The sequence below is a fragment of the Elephas maximus genome, chromosome 6 (genome assembly GCF_024166365.1).
Source record: "Elephas maximus indicus isolate mEleMax1 chromosome 6, mEleMax1 primary haplotype, whole genome shotgun sequence".
Lineage (NCBI taxonomy): Eukaryota > Metazoa > Chordata > Mammalia > Proboscidea > Elephantidae > Elephas > Elephas maximus.
Window position 1 is genome coordinate 114,550,041 of NC_064824.1, and position 21,077 is coordinate 114,571,117.

General features: G+C 38.1%; 1 protein-coding gene across 1 annotated transcript in view; it reads right to left on the bottom strand.

The window, feature by feature from the left end:
* Window positions 1-444: 444 nt before the first annotated feature.
* PECR (peroxisomal trans-2-enoyl-CoA reductase) overlaps window positions 445-21,077 on the bottom strand; it is a 38,954-nt gene continuing 18,321 nt past the window's right edge. The window contains exons 5-8 of the mRNA XM_049888104.1: window positions 19,821-19,917; window positions 10,287-10,394; window positions 1,604-1,715; window positions 445-1,210 (exon numbers count right to left, since the gene is read on the bottom strand). Coding sequence (XP_049744061.1) covers window positions 1,131-1,210; window positions 1,604-1,715; window positions 10,287-10,394; window positions 19,821-19,917 — 397 coding nt within the window. The 3' untranslated portion in view covers window positions 445-1,130. The remainder of the gene's footprint in view (window positions 1,211-1,603; window positions 1,716-10,286; window positions 10,395-19,820; window positions 19,918-21,077) is intronic.

Below are 21,077 nucleotides of genomic sequence, written 5' to 3' on the forward strand. Positions count from 1 at the left end.
GGTCAGTTCAGGAGGGTAGGGCTGCGCCCCGTGTTTGCGCCGTCACAAGATGTTGTGTTCAGCTTCCCTGCGCCCAGTCCTAAGCCCGGCGCCAAGGTTACCTGACTGGGACGCTGGCTCCAGGCTCCAAAAACAGTCGCTGCTTCCCCGTAGTTGTTCGTTCTCTGTCTCTGTCACTCAGGTCAACTCTTTGAATCTGTGTTTGTTGTTCAGGGTTCGTAGATTGTCATGTATGTGATCGATTCACTTGTTTTTCCGAGTCTTTGTTGCAAGACGGATCGGAGGTAGCATCCACCTAGTCAGCCATCTTGGCCCCCTCTGTCCAGAGATTTTTTTATGTTTGGTAAATTGCATACTTTGAAATGAGCAGGCATTACTGATAAAGGGAAATATCTACTTCATCACAACAGGAAAGAATAAGTCAATTGAAAGAAGTTTAATTAAGACAAAGAATGGATATATGTAATCTGCTAATGGTACTTCATAAACAAGGGTAATTGCCAGAAAGGATCCATGGAAGATAGAATCGTAAATCCTAATAAATTTGTACAAAATGTAAACAATGAGAAAAGAGTATACTTGGGATAAGAAATAAAGACAAATCAAGTACTATCCCCCCAAAAAATTACATATAAATTGATTTTTCTTTTAATTAAGGTTTACACAAATCTGTCTTCATGAACAGAACACACTATACATTGATAATTACCATAAAGCTTTACTGATCCAAAAGAATTTGCCACTGAAAACGAGTTACTATATACCTCTACTTATAATAATTATGCTGCAATTTACATTTATTGTCTACCTTTGCAATTAAATAATAAAACATTCTGGGGGTTCATGACACTGTAATTATTATTAATTTAAATGATTTCATTTTTCACACACCTTTCTTAGGAAATAAAAAGTATAATCATAAACCATGGTAATTTCTACGCCTAAAAATTTTTTTTAAAATCACAGGTTAAAATGCATTTATTTCAGGAATAGTTTCTGCATCGATATAATTCATAACATTTTTAAAAAGTACAAAGTGATTTTTCAATACAAATTATAAACTCTTAAGAAGTATAGAAGTGCACTCTCAGGATGTTAAGGCACTTGGGGACAAAGGACTCCTTGTTAGCTCAGAGCTTAGCCTTAAAAGACTCCTTCAACCTTTTGACAGCGGAAAGGTCCCCTAGTCCTTCAGGCCAGTTGTCATGATCTGTTAAGTAAATTGAAAATTGTATGTCACTTGTTAGCCAACCAACGCATATTTAAGATTATATATATGGTTACACACACACAGACACATACACATATATATTCATATTGAGAATATTTTTCAGGGTTCAAATTTCACCAACCTACGCATGCGCGTGCACACACACACAAAATTTTAATATGTAAAGCTAAGTTGTATAATAAATATATTTAGATATTTTCTACAACTAGGGACATTTTCTTTAAAAAGCCATATCATGAATATAAACAGTTTGCACACTTTGATATTCTGTAAGAAAAAAGCCTTACCCCTCAAGTAACTACTTAACAAATTTTGAAAACCTGAAGATGAAAAGTCACAAAGCTGGCGACCACTCTCTTCTAACCTACTCACCTGGTATGGTGTATAAATGAGAATACAGAGACTGGCCCCCATCCACATTCACCAGCTGTCCGGTAATGAAGGAAGCTGCAGGAGACAGCAAGAAGCATACCAGGGAGGAGACCTGAAAACAGAAACACACACAGGCATATACTCCCCAGGTTTCACGGTTTTGCATTCCTGAATAAATGCATCTCAAAGCACATGACTGCAACAAGAAGCCTACAGTGTGTGTGTGTGCCTGAATATGACAGTACACAGACAACTGCCTTTTTCTATTTGAGCATCATTAAAATCAGTTATGTGACTGGGGGGTAAGGGCGGCAAGAAACGAGCTACCAGATGTGAAGACGCCGAGAGCGAACACATCCATCCCTTCCACACCTTTCGCTGCCCACCACGACCCCACTTTTCATCACTAGCGCATGCCTTTTTATTTTGGTTTATGTGCTAGTCAGTGTGAGTGTATATCAATAAATTGGCATTCTGGATTGTTCTGACCATGGTGCTGTCAGGCCAAAGTCCAGCAACACAGACTATAGGAGCTTTCTGCAAGACAGACTTCAGAGGCCCACTGCCTCACCTAAAAATTCAGATAGTGAATTGACGAGTTCAGCAACATCTACTCGCAAAAACAGAGAAAGAAAAAGCATTTCACTGAATGTAAAGAACTCTCAGAGTAGCCTGCTGACAAAAGCTGTTTTAGAATCCCTAGAGATGCAAACAGTTAAACATTTGACTACTAGCCAAAAGGTTGGCAGTTCAAACCCACCCACAGGCACCTTGAAAGAAAGGCCTGGTGACCTTCTTCAGAAAGGTCACCACCTTGAAAACCCTACAGAGCAGTTCTTCTCTGCATAGATGGGGTCACCATGAGTTAGAATTGACTCAACAGTAACTAACAACAAGGATGCTAATTGAAACTAGATTCCTAGAGCTACTTGACATCTGAATTGTAAGCCCTGGGGTGGAGGCCCAGAACCTGCAATTTAACAAGTTCCCAAACGAGGTGCCTAGGGTACAGCATTTAAGGATGTCCTCACTCTCAGGGTTGTGCAAGCACAGAGTCAATCACCCCTGAGTGTGAGTGCCTCCTTAAATTTTGTGCCCACTCCTTGCTTGCCCCACCCCAGTACTGGCCCTGTGCATAGCACTATAGCCATTAAGTATTCACTTACATGGCTATGCCTCTTTGAGATGCTGAGACTCTGGGGGCATAGCCTTCTCACCATCCTTATACATCCAGTGGCTAGTGGAGAACTGCACTGCCCAACAGAGGCTACTAGCCACATGTGACTAGTAAAGACTTGCAAAATGGCTAGTCCCCTTCTACACTGGCTTTGTGATACTGGGACTGGGACTCTGCAAGCTACATTTGTCAAATGCGTTCTCTTAGGCTTTGCCAATGGGGGTGCTTGAAAGAGACAGCAAGGCTGGAGAAGGAAGGGGGAAATGCTTCCTTCTGTCTACTTCCTACATGCTCCCTGTGGCTTCCTGTCCGAGACTCTGAGAGTTACAATCTCTTTACAACCTCTCCAACATCTATTATTTTGTGTTTTTTGGATTAGTGCCAGCTTTGTTGGGATGAGATGGTATCTCATTGCAGTTCTGATCTGCATTTTTCTAATGGCTAATGATCATGAGCATTTCCTCATATGTCTGTTGGCTGCCTGAATACCTTCTATGGTGACGTGTCTGTCCATATCCTTTGCTCATTTTTTAATTGGATTATTTATCCTTTTGTTGTTAAGGTGTTGCAGTATCTTGTAGATTTTAGCGATTAGACCCTTATCAGTATGTCGTCGCCAAAATTTTTTTTCTCGGTCTGTAGGTTGTCTTCTTACTCCTTTGGTGAAGTATTTTGACGAGCATAAGTGTTTGATTTCTAGGAGCTCCCAGTTATCTAGTTTCTCTTCTGGTGTTTCTGCATTGTTAGTTGTGGTTTGTATACTATTTATGCCATATATTAGGGCTCCTAGCATTGTCCCTATTTTTTCTCCCGTGATTTTTATCATTTTAGATTTTATATGTAGGTCTTTGATCCATTTTGAGTTAGTTTTTGTGCATCGTATGAGGTATGGGTCCTGTTTCATTTTTTACATCCAGTTATGCCAGCACCATTTGTTAAAGAGACTGTCTTTTCTGCATTTAATGGACTTTGGGCCTTTGTCAAGTATCAGCTCCTCATAGGTGGATGGAGTTACGTCTGGATTCTCAATTCTGTTCCATCGGTCTATCTGTCTGTTGTTATACCAGTACCAGGCTGTTTTGACTCCCATGGTGGTGGTATAAAAGTTCTAAAATCAGGTAGTATGAAGCCTCCCACTTTGTTCTTCTTCAAAAATGCTTTACTTATCTGGGGCCTCTTCCCTTTCTGTGTGGAAAAAAAGAAAAAAAAAATTTTTTTTCCTTTTTTTTGTGAAGTTGGTGATTTATTCCTCCATCTCATTAAAAGATGAGGTTGGGATTTGGATTGGGATTGCATTGTATCTGTAGATCATTTTGGGTAGAAATGACGTTTTCAGAATGTTGAGTCTTCCTATCCATGAGCATGGTATGTTTTTCCATTTACATAAGTCTCTTTTGGTTCTTTGCAGTAGTGTTTTGTAGCTTTCTTTGTATAGGTGTTTCACATGTCTGGTTAGATTTATTCCTAAGTACTTTTTTACTTTATCTTCTTGGGGGCTATTGTAAATGGTATTTATTTGGTGATTTCCTTTTCGAAGTTCTCTTTGTTGGTGTAGAAGAATACGGCTGATTTTTGTATGTTTATCTTGTATCCTAATACTTTGCTGAAACTTTCTATTAGTTCCAGTAGTTTTCTTGTGGATTCTTTGGGGTTTTCTGTGTATAAGATCATATCATCTTCGAATAGGGATACTTTTACTTCTTCTTTGTGAATCTGGATGCCCTTTATTTCTTTTTCTTGCTTTACTGCTCTGGTTAAGGACCTCCAAAACAATGTTGAATAAGAGTGGTGATAAAGGGCATCCTTGTCTGGTTCCCATTCTCAAAGGGAATGCTTTCAGTCTCTCCACTTAGAATGACGTTGGCTGTTGGCTTTGTATAAATGCCTTTTATTACTTCAAGGGATTTCCCTTCCATTCCTATTTTTCTGAGAGTTTTTTATCAGGGATGAGTGTTGGACTTTGTCAAATGCCTTTTCTGCATCAATTGATAAGATCATGTGGTTCTTATCTTTTGTTTTACTTATGTGATAGATTACATTGATTGGTTTTCTAATGTTGAACTATCCCTGCAAACCTGGTATGAATCCCACTTGGTCATGATGAATAATTTTTTTGATATGCTGTTGAATTCTACTGGCTAGAATTTTGTTGAGGATTTTTGCATATCCGTTCATGAGGGATATTGGTCTGTAATTTTCTTTTTTGTGCTATCTTTACCTGGCTTTGGTATCCATGATATGTTGGCTTCACAGAATGAGTTCAGGAGTATTCCTTCCTTTTCTATACTCCAAAATACCTTTAGCAGTACTGGTGTTAACTCTTCTCTCAAAGTTTGGTAGGATTCTCCAGTGAAGCTGTCCAGGCCAGGACTTTTTGTTGTTGTTGTCGTTGGGAGTTTTTTTTTTATTATTATTATTATTACCTCCTTCAATCTCTTAGTTTCTCTACCTTGGTTTGTGTTAGTTTAGGCAGGTAGTGTGTTTCTAGAAATGTGTCCATTTTCTCTAGGTTTTCAAATTTGTTGGAGTATGATTTTTCATAGCATTGTTATGATCCTTTTAATTTCAGTTGGGTCTATCATTCATCTCAGTTCTTATTTGGGTTATTTGCTTCCTCTCCTGTTTTTCATTTGTCAGTTTGGCCAATGTCTATTTTGTTTATCTTTTCAAAGAACCAACTTTTGGTCTTGTTGGCTCTTTCAAATGTTTTTCTATTCTCTATTTCATTTATTTCTGCTCTAATCTTTATTATTTCCTTTCTTCTGGTGCCAGAGGGCTTCTTTTGCTGCTTTCTATTTGTTCAAGTTGTAGGGTTAATGTTTCGATTTTGGCCCTTTCTTGTTTTCGGATGTGTGCATTTATTGCTATAAATTGACCTCTAAGCACTGCTTTTGCTGTGTCCCAAAGGCTCTGGTAAGATGTGTTTTCATTGTCATTTGATTCTATCAATTTCTTTATTCTATCCTTGATTTCTTCTATAACCCAGTAGTTTTTGAGCAAGGTGTTATTCAGTTTCCACTTATTTGATTTTTTTCCCCTTGCTGTTTCTGTTGTTGATTTCTACCTTTATGGCATTATGGTCAGAAAAGATGCTTTGTAATATTTTGATGTTTTGGATTCTGTTAAGGCTTGCTTTGAAGCATAAAATGTAGTCTATTCTAGAGAATGTTCCAAGTGTGTTGGAAAAGAATGTATACTTGGCTGCTGTTGGGTGGAGTGTTCTGTATATGTCTGTGAGATAAAGTTGACTGATTGTGATGATTAGATCTTCTGTATCTTTACTGAGTGTTTTTCTAGATGTTCTGTCCTTCACCAAAAGTGGTGTGTTGAAGTGTTCTATTATTGTGGAATTGTCTATTTCTATTTTCAGTGCTGTTAAGAGTTTGTTTTATGTATTTTGGAGTCTGTCACTAGGTGCGTATATATTTATTATGGTTACGTCCTCCTGGTATATTGACCCTTTAATCATTATATAGTGTCCTTCCTTATCCTTTGTGGTGAATTTTGCTTTGTTAGCTTCCTTTGTGGTTATGTTAAAATTTATCTTTATTTTTCCAAGTTTACACCAATCTTTTATTTTTTGATATCGCTTTAACTTCCTCTCCATGTGAAATTTCTATGACTACACTGTTTATTCCCTCTTTTTTGTTTTGACATTGTCATTATTTACGTATTGACATCTCTGGTTTCCTATTTTCAGTCTTTTAGGTTTGACTTGTTTTTGTGATTTCCCTATTTGGGTTGATAAGTGGTTGATCTGTCCTGTGTTCTTGTCTTGGGTTGTTATCTGATATTGTTGGTTCTCTACCCAGAGGAGTCCCTTTAAATATTCTTGTAATTTTGGTTTGGTTGTTACAAATTCCCTTAACTTCTGTTTATCTGGAAATGATCTAATTTCACCACTGTATTTGACAGACAGTTTTGCTGGATATATAATTCTTTGTTAGCAATTTTTTTTCTTCAAGGCTTTATATATGCCATCCTATTGCCTTCTAGCCTGCATAGTTTCTGCTGAGTAGTCAGAGCTTAGTCTTACTGGTTCTCCTTCGTAAATGACTTTTTGTTTATCCCTTGCCGCCTTCAAGGTTCTATCTTTGTCTTTGGTTTGGCAAGTTTGATTATGATATGTCTTGGTGATTTTCTTTTGGAATCTACCCTGAATAAGGTTCATTGAGCTTCTTGGATAGATATCATCTTTCATGATACCTAGGAAGTTTTCTGTCAGCAAATCTTCAACAACACTCTCTGTGTTTTCTGTTATCTCCCTCCCCACCCCACCCCCCATTCTGGTACTCTGATCACTTGTAGGTTTTTCCTCTTGATGATGTCCCACATAATCCTTAGGCTTTCTTCATTTTTTAAATATTTTTGCTGATTTTTCCTGACATAAATTGGTGTCAAGGAATTTATCTGCAATCTAATTCTGACTTCCATTGCCTCAATTCTGCTCAAATGACCTTCTATTGAGTTGTCTAATTCTGAAATTTTACTGTTAATCTTTTGGACTTCTAGTTGTCTATTGTTTCTAACAGCCTCTTAAATTTGTCATTTTGTTCTTGTATTGTTTTCCTGAATTCCTCTATTGCTTTGTCTATGTGTTCCTTGGCTTGGTCTGAGTTTTGCCTGATCTCCTTCCTGATCTCTTGGAGAACTCTGTATATTAGTCTTTTGAATTCTATCTCAGTCTTTTGAATTCTTACCTTAACTTCCTCTGGAAGGTTTCCTGGTTCTTTATTTTGGTCGCCTGCTACAGCCATCTTGACCTGCTTCCTTATGTGATTTGATATTGACCATTGTCTCCAAAGCTTCAATAAGTTATTATATTTTTTATTGGATGTTCATTTACTGTGTCTTAGCTTTTTGTTTTGATATGCCCAAGTAGGCTGGGTGTGTGACCTACTTTGGTTACTGGTATCTTTGAAGCTCTCATGTCCTGTCTCCAGGTGACTAGAGTAGCTACTAGGTGTGTGATACCAGGAGTCTGTTCACTTTTCTTGTACGGGTGCGGCATAGGTGTCCAGGTCGTTGGTCACTGAGTGTGTCGTGCAGACTCCCACCTATAGTCCTAGACAGGCAGGGCTGCATGGGGTATTTGGAGCAGGCACACGTATCTGGCTGCAGTAGGAGGCTATGTGCAGAGCACGGCAGGCAGGTGACTGCTGCCCCAGGTGCCTGGGTAGAGGGTATGTCCCTGTATCCTAGAGCGCGTAGTGGGGGTGTATTGAAGCTGGTCCTTGCGTGCCTGGTGCTGTTGACTGGAAGGACTGGGAGGCACCATTTATTCTCAGACCCCAGTCATGGGGAGCTAGATGGAGTGGGTATTACCGCCATCCTCAAGGCCCCTGGTGTGGGTGGGTGAGGCCCCTGCTTAAGGGGCTGGAAGCGTTAAGTCTTGCGAATCTGTAGCTCCCCCTTGGCTGCTGAAATTGAAAATGGGCTTCCAGTGCATGCCCTGCTGTTTTATGCTAATTAGGGCATGCAGTATTGAATCGGGCCACACAGGTCTAGGCAGGGGTGAAGGGTGCTGCAAGTCCATGGACCTCTTATGCCAGTGCCTAGGCAAATGTGCAGGGCCTCCTGACCTGCCGTGAGTTCCTGGCTTAGGGGGCATGGCATTTTTTTAAAGCCGCAAGACTGGTTTGGGCTTAGGGGGCATGGTAGTTGTTGAGTACTGCCAGGCTGGAGTCAGAGTGGAGTGAGGTGGTGGTAGATAAGAGGAAGGAAGCGCTTCTCCGCTGTGAAACTCTGGAGGGGAGGGGTTATTTTGCCCCCACGTGGTACATTAGACACTTGCACTTAACTTTTGCAGGTCCAATGCCTCTCCCACCTAGCTCCAGATATGTGTGCAGACTCGCTGCCCAGCCTCACCCAACATGGTAAGACATGTCCCAAATGCTACCGCTCAGCTCATGCAACATCCAGCCCAGCCAGCAGGGTGCCAGTGACCTTGCGACTGGTACTTCTTCGCTGGATTTGAATTGTTTCTCCTTCCCCCTGTTGTTCGGTCGGACTCGTCAGCTTTGTTGTTGATGATCAGTGCTCCTAGATTGTTATATATAATCTATTCATTTGTTTTTTCAGGTCTTTGTTTTAAGAGGGACAATAGGAAGCATCCGACTATTCCGCCATCTCTGCCCTGCTTCCTCTATTACTGTTACTTTTAAATGAATTAATATTTTTTAAATTTCAGTTTTAATCTTAATACAGTAAATCAATAATAGAGAACACATAAATAGTGTTCTGTTCAAAATGAAAATTTAATCATATCATTCCCTTGATTAAAAATATTCAAAAACTCCTCTTAGCTTTCAGAATAAAAGTCCAAGCGCCTTGCTGAACACGGCTCACCAAATAATTTAACACTATCTTCTGAAATTTAAAATGCAAATATGTATTCATTTAGGAGTTTCACTTCTAGAAACTTACCCCTTCACACAGGAGTGCATGGCTATGCTCAAGGATGTTCACTGCATTATTATCGTAACAAAAATAGAAATAATCCATTTAAAATATCCAACAATAAGGTCTATTAAATCTAATATCTTCTATCCACAAAAAGTTGCAAAAAAGAACATAAAGTAGAATCCCATTTTGTAAAAATGTAAACATACATATATCACTTTTTGTTCATGCATAGTAAATTTCTGGAAGACATACATCAAACTGACAATGAAAGCTAGTTCTATGAATTGGTATAATATTTCTTCTAATAGTTTTTTTTTTTTTTTTTAATATTTAGCATTTTAATGTATCCAAAAGTATTTTCTATGTGATATGAGGTAGGGAGTCTAATCTAATTATTTCTAAACGGACAGCAAATTGCCCCAAAGCTTTTGCTGAGTGACTCATCCTTTCCTCGTAGATCTGAAATTCTACTTTTATCCTATACTAAACTTCCATGTGTAAAAAAAAAAATGGTCTAAATCAAGCATCCCTTTTGTTCCACTAATTTTATTTGATTACAGTATAACTGCCCAGACTTCTTAAACGACTATAGTTTTATATGTAGTTTCCTTATATAGTTTTATAATATTCTGATTATAAAGGACTTTTAATAATTTTAAATAAAAATTGATAAATTTTTAATAAAAGTGATTCTCCCCATATAGAAATATGACGTGTCTCTGTATTTACTTTGGTCTTTTCTTCTGTTCTTTAGGACAAGTTATTTTGTTTTAAATGAAATAATAAATTTAAAAAAGTTTTTCAGTTTTAATTTTAATACAGTATATCAATAATAAGATAATACAGCTGAAAAGTGTGATGAAATAATAAACCATGCTGTTCTTATTTCACACTGCATTCACTCCTGAGTAAAGACTGTTGCTAGTTCAAAACTAACCAGGACATTCTCGAAAGCCAGAAAGCATTGAGGAAACGGTTTAGAGGTAGTGGAAAAAGTAATCTCTATCAGTCAATGAGAGCACATAAAAAGGGCCCCAAATGTTACAAATTTCCAAAGTATAAAACAAAGTAAATTTAATCAAAGCTAGAAATATATATTACCTCCTCAGGAACTCCAAATCTTTTAGCTGGGATATGTTGAACAGACCCAGTTAATTCATTTTCCAAAACACCATAGTTTCCAAAAGCAGTGTCAGAAAAAATTACTCCCTATGATTAAAAAGAAAACAGAAACAAAATATATAAGGTTAAATATTAACTATAAAGACAGTCTAATCATTGACTCTACTGATGGACAACTAATACCAGAAAATTAAACCCATTGCTGTCGAGTTGATTCCACCTCACAGTGATTCTATAGGACAGAGTAGAACTGCCCCATAGGGTTTCCAAGGCTGTAATCTTTATGGAAGCAAACTGCCACATCTTTCTCCATCAGAGTGGCTGGTGGGTTCAAACCTCTGACCTTTTAGTTAGCAGCCAAGTGCTTTAACCAATGTGTCACCAGGGCTCTTTTATCTAATCTACCTACCTAACATTTTAATTAAGAATTGTTTTATTGGCCAGAGCCAAGATGGCGGAATAGACAGACACTTCCGGCGAGCCCTCTTTACAACAAAGACCCAAAAAAACAAGTGAAACGAGTATATTTATGACAACCTAGGAGCCCTGAGCATCAAATGCAAGCTTAGAAAATGAACAGAGGGGCGGGGGAGGAATAGACGGTTCAGAAATGGAGAGGAGTTATCAGACCTGAATCACATGGAGCCCTCAGGCACCATTCCCAGAGCCGCGGCGGCAGGCTGGTACTATCGTTCAGCCGCAGTTTCCTCAGGGAGCAGCAGCCAGCCACACAGCCTACTCACACCTCCAGAACCGAACAACGGCGTTCACGACAAAAGCTAAATACTTGTGTATATTTTACTGTGCCCCCCTACCCCCAAGCCGGCTGGAGTGGCTGAATTCCCTGGGCCTGAGACAGGCCCTGTTGAGTGCCTAGAGCCATCCTCCTGGCCTTGGAGAAGGAGAAAATTTGCATTTGGGGGAAAAGATAATTTGCCAGCTCCACTTTTTTTTTTGTCTAACCGGGGGAGCTCAGGAGAGAAGCGCCTCCTGTGCAGGCATAAACGGTCTGTGGACTTTCAGCACCTTTCCCCTCTGCATGGACCTATGTGGGCCTATTTCAGGAGAATGGGCCCTTGTTGGCAGACTTCAACCGGTTCAGCTGTGCAGTGGAGAGGTGGGTGTTTGATGTCTGACATACCTTTGCCTATTAAACAGGGTCCTCACCTACCCACATCAGGGGCCTAAGGACTGGTAGCTCCACTCAGGTCACCCAGCCACCCGCAACAGGGGTCCAAGGATAATTGGTAGCTCCCAGTCCTTACAACCAAAAACACTGGGTGCCCATGGTCCGTCTGCAGAGCCCACGACCTGCATGCTATAGGGAACAGGGACGTACTTTCCTTAGAGACACTCAGGGGTCGGTTCTCAACCCCCTGCCTTGTTCAGAGTGTGACCCCCTGCTGCAACCAGATACCGGTACCTACACCAATCACCTTATCCCTCTAAGACTATAGGACAAAGCCTGTAACACATACTTGATGATCAGCTACCTGGACACCTGAGCTGAATTCATACTAGAAAAGTGAATGGACTCCTAGACTAATACACCCGATAACAGCTCTAGACAGCTGGGGACAGGACACCAGAGCTCCAAAGGTGAAAATAATCAAGCTAGCTCACTCAAGCAACCCATTTGGACATATCAAAACAAAACAAAGCAAGCAGCTACGACACAGTAAGCAAGCATAAACTAATACAATAACTTACAGATGGCTCAGAGACAACAGTCAATATCAACTCACATAAAGAAACAGACCATGATCACCTCAACAAGCTCTCAAAACAAAGAATCCAGGGGTCTTCTAGATGAAAGTGCATTCCTGGAATTACCAGAGGCAGAATACAAAGGTTTAGTATACAGAACCCCTCAAGACATCAGGAAGGAAATGAGGCAGTATGCAGAACAAGCCAAGGAACACACAGATAAAGCAACTGAATAAATCAGAAAGATTATTCAGGAACATAATGAAAAATTTAATAAGCTGGAAAAATCCATAGACAGACAGCAGTCAGAAATCCAGAAGACTAAAAATAAAATTACAGAAGTAGACAACTCAATAGAAAGTTAGAGGAGCAGAATTGAGCAAGTAGAAGCCAGAATTTCTGAACTTGAAGATAAATCACTTGACACTAATATATTTGAAGAAAAATCAGATAAAAAGAATTTAAAAAGATGAAGAAACCTTAAGAATCATGTGGGACTCTATCAAGAGAAATAACCTACGAGTGATTGGAATACCAGAACAGGGAGAGATAACAGAAAATACAGAGAGAACTGTTGAAGATTTCTTGGCAGAAAACTTCCCTGATATTGTGAAAGATGAGAAGATGTCTATCCAAGATGCTCATCGAACTCGACATAAGGTAGATGTTAAAAGAAAGTCACCAAGACATATTATAATCAAACTTGCCAAAACCAAAGATAAAGAGAGAATTTTAAGAGCAGCTAGGGATAAACAAAAAGTCACCTACAAAGGAGAGCCAATAAGAATAAGCTCGGATTCAGAAACCATGCAGGCAAGAAGGCAATGCGATGACTTACTTAGAAAATTGAAGGAAAAAAATTGCCAGCCAAGAATCATGTATCCAGCAAAACTGCCTCTTAAATATAAAGGTGAAATTAGGACATTTCCAGATAAACAGAAGATTAGAGAATTCGTAAAAACCAATCGAAAACTACAAGAAATACTAAAGGGAGTTCTTTGGTTAGAAAATCAATAATATCAGGTATGAACCCGAGACTAGAACACTGGGCAGAGCAATGAGAAATCAGCCCAGACAAAGCAAGATTTAAAAAAAAAAAAAGCTCAAAACAGGGTAACAACAATGTTATTATATAAAAGACAACATTAAAACAATAAAGAGGGACTAAGAAATGTCATCAAAGACATTCCATATGAAGAGGAATATACGGCTACACAAAGAAACAGAAGTTACGCTTAAGTTTAGAAAAATAGGGGTAAATAATAAGGTAACCACAAAGGAGACAAACTGTCCTACTCATTACAATAAAATACAAGAAAAAAATAGAGACTCAGCAGAAACAAAATCAACAACAATGAATGTAAGGAAAGGACAATATATAATCTACTCGGCACATAAAATTAAGTGGGAAAAAGAAACTGTCAACAACACACAAAAAAAGACATCAATATGATGGCATTAAATTCTTACCTATCTATAATTACGCTGAATGTAAATGGCCTAAATGCACCAATAAAGAGACAAAGTGTGTCAAAATGGATTAAAAAACACGATCCATCTGTATGCTGCCCACAAGAGACACACCTTAGACTTAGAGACACAAACAAACTAAAACTCAAAGGATGGAAAAGACACATATCAAGCAAAAAACAATCAAAAAAGTACAGGAGTGGCAATATTAATTTCTGACAAAGTAGACTTTAAAGTTAAATCCATCATAAAGGATAAGAACGGACACTATGTAATGATTAAAGGGACAATATACCAAGAAGATATAACCATATTAAATATTTATGCACCCAATGACAGGGCTGCAAGATACATAAAACAAACTCTAACAGCATTGAAAAGTGAGATGGACAGCTCCACAATAATAGTAGAAGACCTCAACACACCATTTTCGGTGAAGGATAGGACATCCAGAAAGAAGCTCAATAAAGGCACGGAAGATCTAAATGCCACAATCAACCAACTTGACCTCATAAACATATACAGAACACTCCATCCAACAGCAACCAAGTATACTTTCTTTTCTAATGCACATGGAACATTCTCTAGAATAGACCACACATTAGGTCATAAAGCAAGCCTTAGCAGAATTCAAAACAGTGAAATATTACAAAGCATCTTCTCTGACTATAATGCCATAAAAGTGGAAATCAATAACAGAAAAAGCAGGGAAAAGAAATCAAACACTTGGAAACTGAACAGCACCTTGCTCAAAAAAGACTGGATTATAGAAGACATTAAGGATGGAATAAAGAAATTCATAGAATCCGATGAGAATGAAAACACTTCCTATCAGAACCTTTGGGTCACGGCGAAAGTAGTGCTCAGAAGTCAATTTATATCAATAAATGCACTCATGCAGAAAGAACAAAGAGCCAAAATCAAAGAATTATCCCTACAACTTGAACAAATAGAAAGAGAGCAACAAAAGAAACCTTCAGGCACCAGAAGAAAACAAATAATAAAAATTAGAGCAGAACTAAATGAAATAGAAAACAGAAAAACAACTGAAAGAATTAAAAAGACCAAAATATGTTTTTTTTAAAAAAACCAACAAAATTGATAAACCATTGGCCAAACTCACAAAAGAAAAACAGAAGAAGCAAATAACCTAAATAAGAAATGAGATGGGCGATATTACAACAGGCCCAACTGAAATGAAAAGAATCATATCAGATTACTATGAAAAATTGTACTCTAACAAATTTGAAAACCTAGAAGAAATGGATGATTTCCTAGAAACACACTACCTACCTAAACTAACACAGAGGTAGAACAACTAAATAGACCCATAACAAAAGAAGAGATTGGAAAGGTAATCAAAAAATTCTCCCAACAAAAAAAAGCCCTGGTCCAGATGGTTTCACTGCAGAGTTCTACCAAACTTTCAGAGAAGAGTTAACACCACTACTACTAAAGGTATGTCAGAGCATACAAAAGAACGGAATACTCTCAAACTCATTCTATGAAGCCAGCATATCCCTGATACCGAAACCAGGTAAAGACACCACAAAAAAAGAAAATTATAGACCTATATCCCTCATGAACTTAGATGCAAAAATCATCAATAAAATTTCTAGCCAATAGAATTCAACAACATATCAAAAAAATAATTCACCAGGACCAAGTTAGATCCATACCAGGTATGCAGGGATGGTTCAACATTAGAAAAATAATTAATGTAATCCATCACATAAATAAAACAAAAGACAAGAATCACGATTTTATCAATTGATGCAGAAAAGGCATTTGACAAAATTCAACACTCGTTCATGATAAAAACTCTCAGTAAAATAGGAATAGACGGAAAATTCCTCAACATAATAAAGGGCATTTATACATAGCCAGGAAACCCTGGTGGCATAGTGGTTACATGCTATGGCTGCTAACCAAAGGGTCAGCAGTTCGAATCCACCAGGTGCTCCTTAGAAACTCTGTGGGGCAGTTCTATTCTGTCGTATAGGGTAGCTATGAGTTGGAATCAACTCAACGGCACTGTCTTTATACTTAGCCAATGGCCAACATCATCCTAAATGGAGAGAGCCTGAAAGCATTCCCCTTGAGAATGGGAACCAGATAAGGATGCCCTTTATCACTGCTCTTATTCAACATTGTGCAGGAGGTCCTAGCCAGAGCAATTAGGCTAGACAAAGACATAAAGGGCATCCAGGTTGGCAAGGAAGAAGTAAAATTACCTCAATTTGCAGAAGACATGATATTATACACAGAAAACCCTAAGGAATCCTCAAGAAAACTACTGAAACTAATAGAAGAGTTCAGCAGAGTATCAGGATACAAGATAAACATACAAAAATCAGTTGGATTCCTCTCCACCAACAAAAAGAACATCAAAGAGGAAATCACCAAATCAATACCATTTACAGCAGCCCCCAAGAAGATAAAAATACTTAGGAATAAATCTTACCAGAGATGTAAAAACTTATACAAAGAAAACTACAATACGCTCCTGCAAGAAAACAAAAGAGATCTACATAAGTGGAAAAACATACCTTGCTCATGGATAGGAAGACTTAACATTATAAAAATGTCTCTTCTACCAAAAGCGATCTATACTTTTAATGCAATTCCGATCCAAATTCCAACGACATTCTTTAATGAGATGAACAAATCCCCAACTTCATATGGAAGGGAAAGAGGCCCTGGATAAGTAAAGCATTACTGAAAAGGAAGAACAAAGTGGGAGGCCTTACTCTATCTGATTTTAGAACCTATTATACCGCCACAGTAGTCAAAACAGCCTGGTACTGGTACAACAACAGATACATAGACCAATGGAACAGAATGGAGAATCCAGACATAAATCCATCCACATATGAGCAGTTGATATTTGACAAAGACCCCAAAACAGTTAAACGGGAAAAGACAGTCTTTTTAACAAATGGTGCTGGCATAACTGGATATCCATCTGCAAAAAAATGAAACAAGACCCATACCTCACTCCATGCACAAAGACAAGCTCAAAATGCATCCAATACCTAAATATAAAATCTAAAACGATAAAGATCATGGAAGAAAAAATAGGGGCAACATTAGGAGCCCTAATACATGGCATAAACAGTATACAAAACATTACTAACAATGCAGAAGAAAAACTAGATAACTGGGAGCTCCTAAAAATCAAACACCTATGCTCATGCAAAGACTTTACCAAAAGAGTAAAAAGATTACCTACAGACTGGGAAAAAGTTTTTAGCTACGACATTTCCGATCAGCACCTGATCTCTAAAATCTACATGATACTGCAAAAACTCAACTGCAAAAAGACAAATAATCCAATTAAAAAATGGACAAAAGATATGAACAGACACTTCACTAAAGAAGACATTCAGGTAGCTAACAGATACATGAGGAAATGCTCACAACCATTAGCCATTAGAGAAATGCAGATCAAAACTACAATGAGATTCCATCTCAGTCCAACAAGGCTGACAATAATCCAAAAAACAAAAAACAATAAATGTTGGAGAGGTTGTGGAGAGACTGGAACACTTATACACCGCTGGTGGGAATGTAAAATGGTACAACCACTTTGGAAATCAATTTGGCGCTTCCTTAAAAAGCTAGAAATAGAACTACCATATGATCCAGCAATCCCACTCCTTGGAATATATCCTAGAGAAGAGCCTTGACACGAACAGATATATGCACACCCATGTTCACTGCAGCACTGTTGAGAATAGCAAAAACATAGAAGCAACTAAGGTGCCCATCAACAGAAGAATGGATAAATAAATCATGGTATATTCACACAATGGAATACTATGAATCCATAAAGAACAGTGATGAATCTGCGAAACATTTCATAACATGGAGGAATCTGGAAGGCATTATGCTGAGTGAAATTAGTCAGTTGCAAAAGGACAAATATTGTATAAGACCACTATTATAAGAACTCAAGGAATAGTTTAAACAGAGAAGAAAATATTCTTTGATGGTTACGAGAGGGGAGAGGTGTATTCACTAATCAGATAGTAGATAAGTACTACTTTAGGTGACGAGAAAGACAACACACAATACAGGCGAGGTCAGCGCAACTTGACTAAACGAAAAGCAAAGAAGTTTCTGGAATAAACTGAAAAAAAAAACAGCGTAGCAGGGGCGGGGGTTCAGGGACCATGGTTTCAGGTGACATCTAAGTCAACTGGGATAATAAAATCTATTAAGAAAACATTCTGCATCCCACCTTGGAGAGAGGCATCTGGGGTATTAAATGCTAGCAACCAGCCATCTAAGATGCATCAATTGGTCTCAACCCACCTGGATCAAAGGAGAATGAAGAACACCGAGGACACAAGGTAATTATGAGCCCAAGAGACAGAAAGGGCCACATAAGCCAGAGACTACATCAGCCTGAGACCAGAAGAGCTGGATGGCGCCAGGCTACAACCGATGACTGCCCTGACAGGGAACGCAACAGAGAACCCCTGAGGGAGCGGGCGAGCAGTGGAATGCAGACCCCAAATTCTAATTAAAAAATCCAGAGTTAATGGTCTGACTGAGATTAGAAGGACCCTGGAGGTCATGGTCCCCAGACCTTCTGTTGGTCCAGGACAGGAACCATTTCCAAACTCAACCCTTCAGACAGGGATTGGACTGGACAATGGGTTGAAGAGGGATGCTGGTAAGGAGTGAGCTTCTCGGATCAGGTGGACACTTGAGACTACATGGGCGTCTCCTCCCTGGAGGGGAGATGAGAAGGTAGAGGGGGTTAGAAGCTAGCAAAATGGAGAGGAAAAGAGAGTGTGGGGGGAGGGAGCGGGTTGTCTCATTAGGAGGAGAGCAATTGGGAGTATGTAGCAAGATGTATGTAAGTTTCTGTGTGAGAGACTGACTTGATTTGTAAACTTTCACTTAAAGCACAATAAAAATTAAAAAAAAAGAATTCTTTTACTTATTTTTCATTAGCTTTTAAGAGCTCATAAAGCCAGGAAAAATGACTCAAAAGCTGTATACTACAGGAAAATTAAGCTATTTGTTATTGCCTCACAGCTACGTAGAGGTTATGGGGAGGAGGGAAGAAGAGGGGAGAGATTAAAGATGAGAAATATTTGGATGTACTAATTACTCCAAATGATATTTGGATGATACACTGGCTTCCAATCAAACTATCTGTAACCTTTCATTTAAAGAGGGTGAAATCTTCTAGTAATATCAAGGTTTAGACATTAAACCTGAAAAATCTCTAGAGGACAAACATGAGTCAAAATTGTACTAATAATAGTACACACCATTAAAGGTTTTCAAGAAAGCCAGAATTCCCAGGTATCGACATTTAAGAATGGAATAATATTTAATTTGTCCTGTAAATATCTGAGTGGAATATGGGCAAGGTAATGTAAGCTATGGAGGATTGAAGGGATATGAAGTCCTTGGCTTCCAGGACCCTGCAATTTTGTTACAGATGAGATTTCTCTGCTGACTTCAACAATTCAGTTCATGCTTAGCTCCCACTGAGTGGCATGGATATAGTATCTATACGTACTATATAAGTAGCACTACAGATAATATCCATAGATACTAGACAGTTTCACGTGGAGGGATGATTACTATCATAGCAATGAATAAAAAAAAAAAAATAGAATAGGAAATATCAAATAGGAAGGGGAATTTAAGCTGAGTATTACAAGATGAGTGAGATACTTAGGTTAATGTCTCTTTTGAAGTATACCACCAGTATGTAATTTCCAAAGAAGCTTAAGCTTATTTCATAAAAATGATAGTTTTTGAAGTTGACTATATTGTGAGGTTTTTTTCTTCTATCATTTATTTAGTATCTCAGAAAAATTATATCTTGACTTCTAGTTGGTCTTTAAGTAGGAGTTCCTCTCTAAAACTCTGACTTTAAGTTTCTCTCTTTCTTGTCAAAGGATTAATGATTTACAAAGAAATACCAAAGTAAGTTGGAAAAATTCAGTCCTTCAAACAGCAGTTCTCAACCTTCACTGTGCATTTGAATTTCCTAGGGAGCTCTTACAAATACAGATGCCTGGACCCCATCGTCTGGGGTAAAGTTCATGCATCACTATTTTTAAAACACTTACCAGATAATTCCAATATACAACCAGAGAATCACTGGCTTAATTTAACGTTCTTGACAATCTGGTTGTTAATCAAGGACTACTTCTGTAATACAAATGAAGACTTTCTGATTTTATCTATTTTATAAAGTACATCTTCCATACTAGGTATTCATATAACAAATACCTGTATTAATAACACAAATGAATTTAGAAAAGTACAATTTGTCAACAGCTTTCACACACACAGTTTACCTACAGGTGCAACACAATTGATCCGTACTCCACTGCTGGCCCATTCCAAAGATAAGGTTTTGGTGAGGTTGTAAACACCTTCTCTCGCAGCTCCACTATGCCTTTTAAAAACATGAACATAAACATTGCAATCAGATTTCACTGAATATTTATTTCTCTCCACTACCTAAGCTGACAAGTGTGCCAATGACTGAACATAGCCCTACAATGGCATTCTGCTTATAAATCTGTATCTTGTTGAGTCTTTGTCTAAACAATGAGAACAGAACTGGGTCCTTCAATATTAAAGCCAAACCAAGCTATCAGATAGTCAAACAAATCTCACATTGCTTAGGCCCATTGAGGTCTCCCAAATTACCATTTGCATAAGAGAAATGCATCTAAGACAGGAAAACAAATAAATTGGTTATTTTGAGGGTTACAAGGGTATGGATATTTTTAAAATCAAATTTAAATAATAAGGGATATGAAATTCATATATTAGGCTAGAAATACCAATAGAATTTCTAGAAATATCAAAATTTAAATAAATCTATATTTTCAGATAAAAGGTTCAAAGTATGCCTGCATCAGTATAGGGTTTCTTACAGAAAGCACAGCTATTACAGCTTAGAAAATTCTGATTACAAAATCCTCGGAACCAAGTATATGATTATTTATTGTGGAAAAATTAACTTATAAAACTAATCAGGAAAATTTTTCTTTCAAATGTATATACAAAGACATTTGAAATCAATGAGTAAAAGATATAATTTAGCAAATGCTGTTGGACTTCCTTTAACATTTCTTTTAGTGCAGGACAGCTGGTAATGAATTTTTTCAGATTTTGTACATTCAGAAAGTCTTTATTTCACCTTTCTTTCTTAAAGGTATTTCACTGGGTAAAAATTCTGCATCATCATTTTTTTCTGTCAGTACTTTAAAAGTATAATATTGACATGTGCAAAGACCTGGAGCTAGAAAACCAAAAGGGAAGTACACGCTCAGCAGTTCTCAAACTCAAAGATCTGAAGAAAAAATACAAGCCTTGAGTTGCAACAGTGAAGGATTCTATGGGCGAAATACTGAACGATGCAGGAAGCATCAAAAGAAGGTGGAAGGAATACATTGTACTAAAAAGAGCTGGTCAACATTCGACCATTTCAGGAGGTAACATACGATCATTGACGGTACTGAAGGAAGAAGTCCAAGCTGCACTGAAGACACTGGTGAAAAACAAGGCTCCAGAAATAGATGGAATACCAATTGAGATGTCTCAATA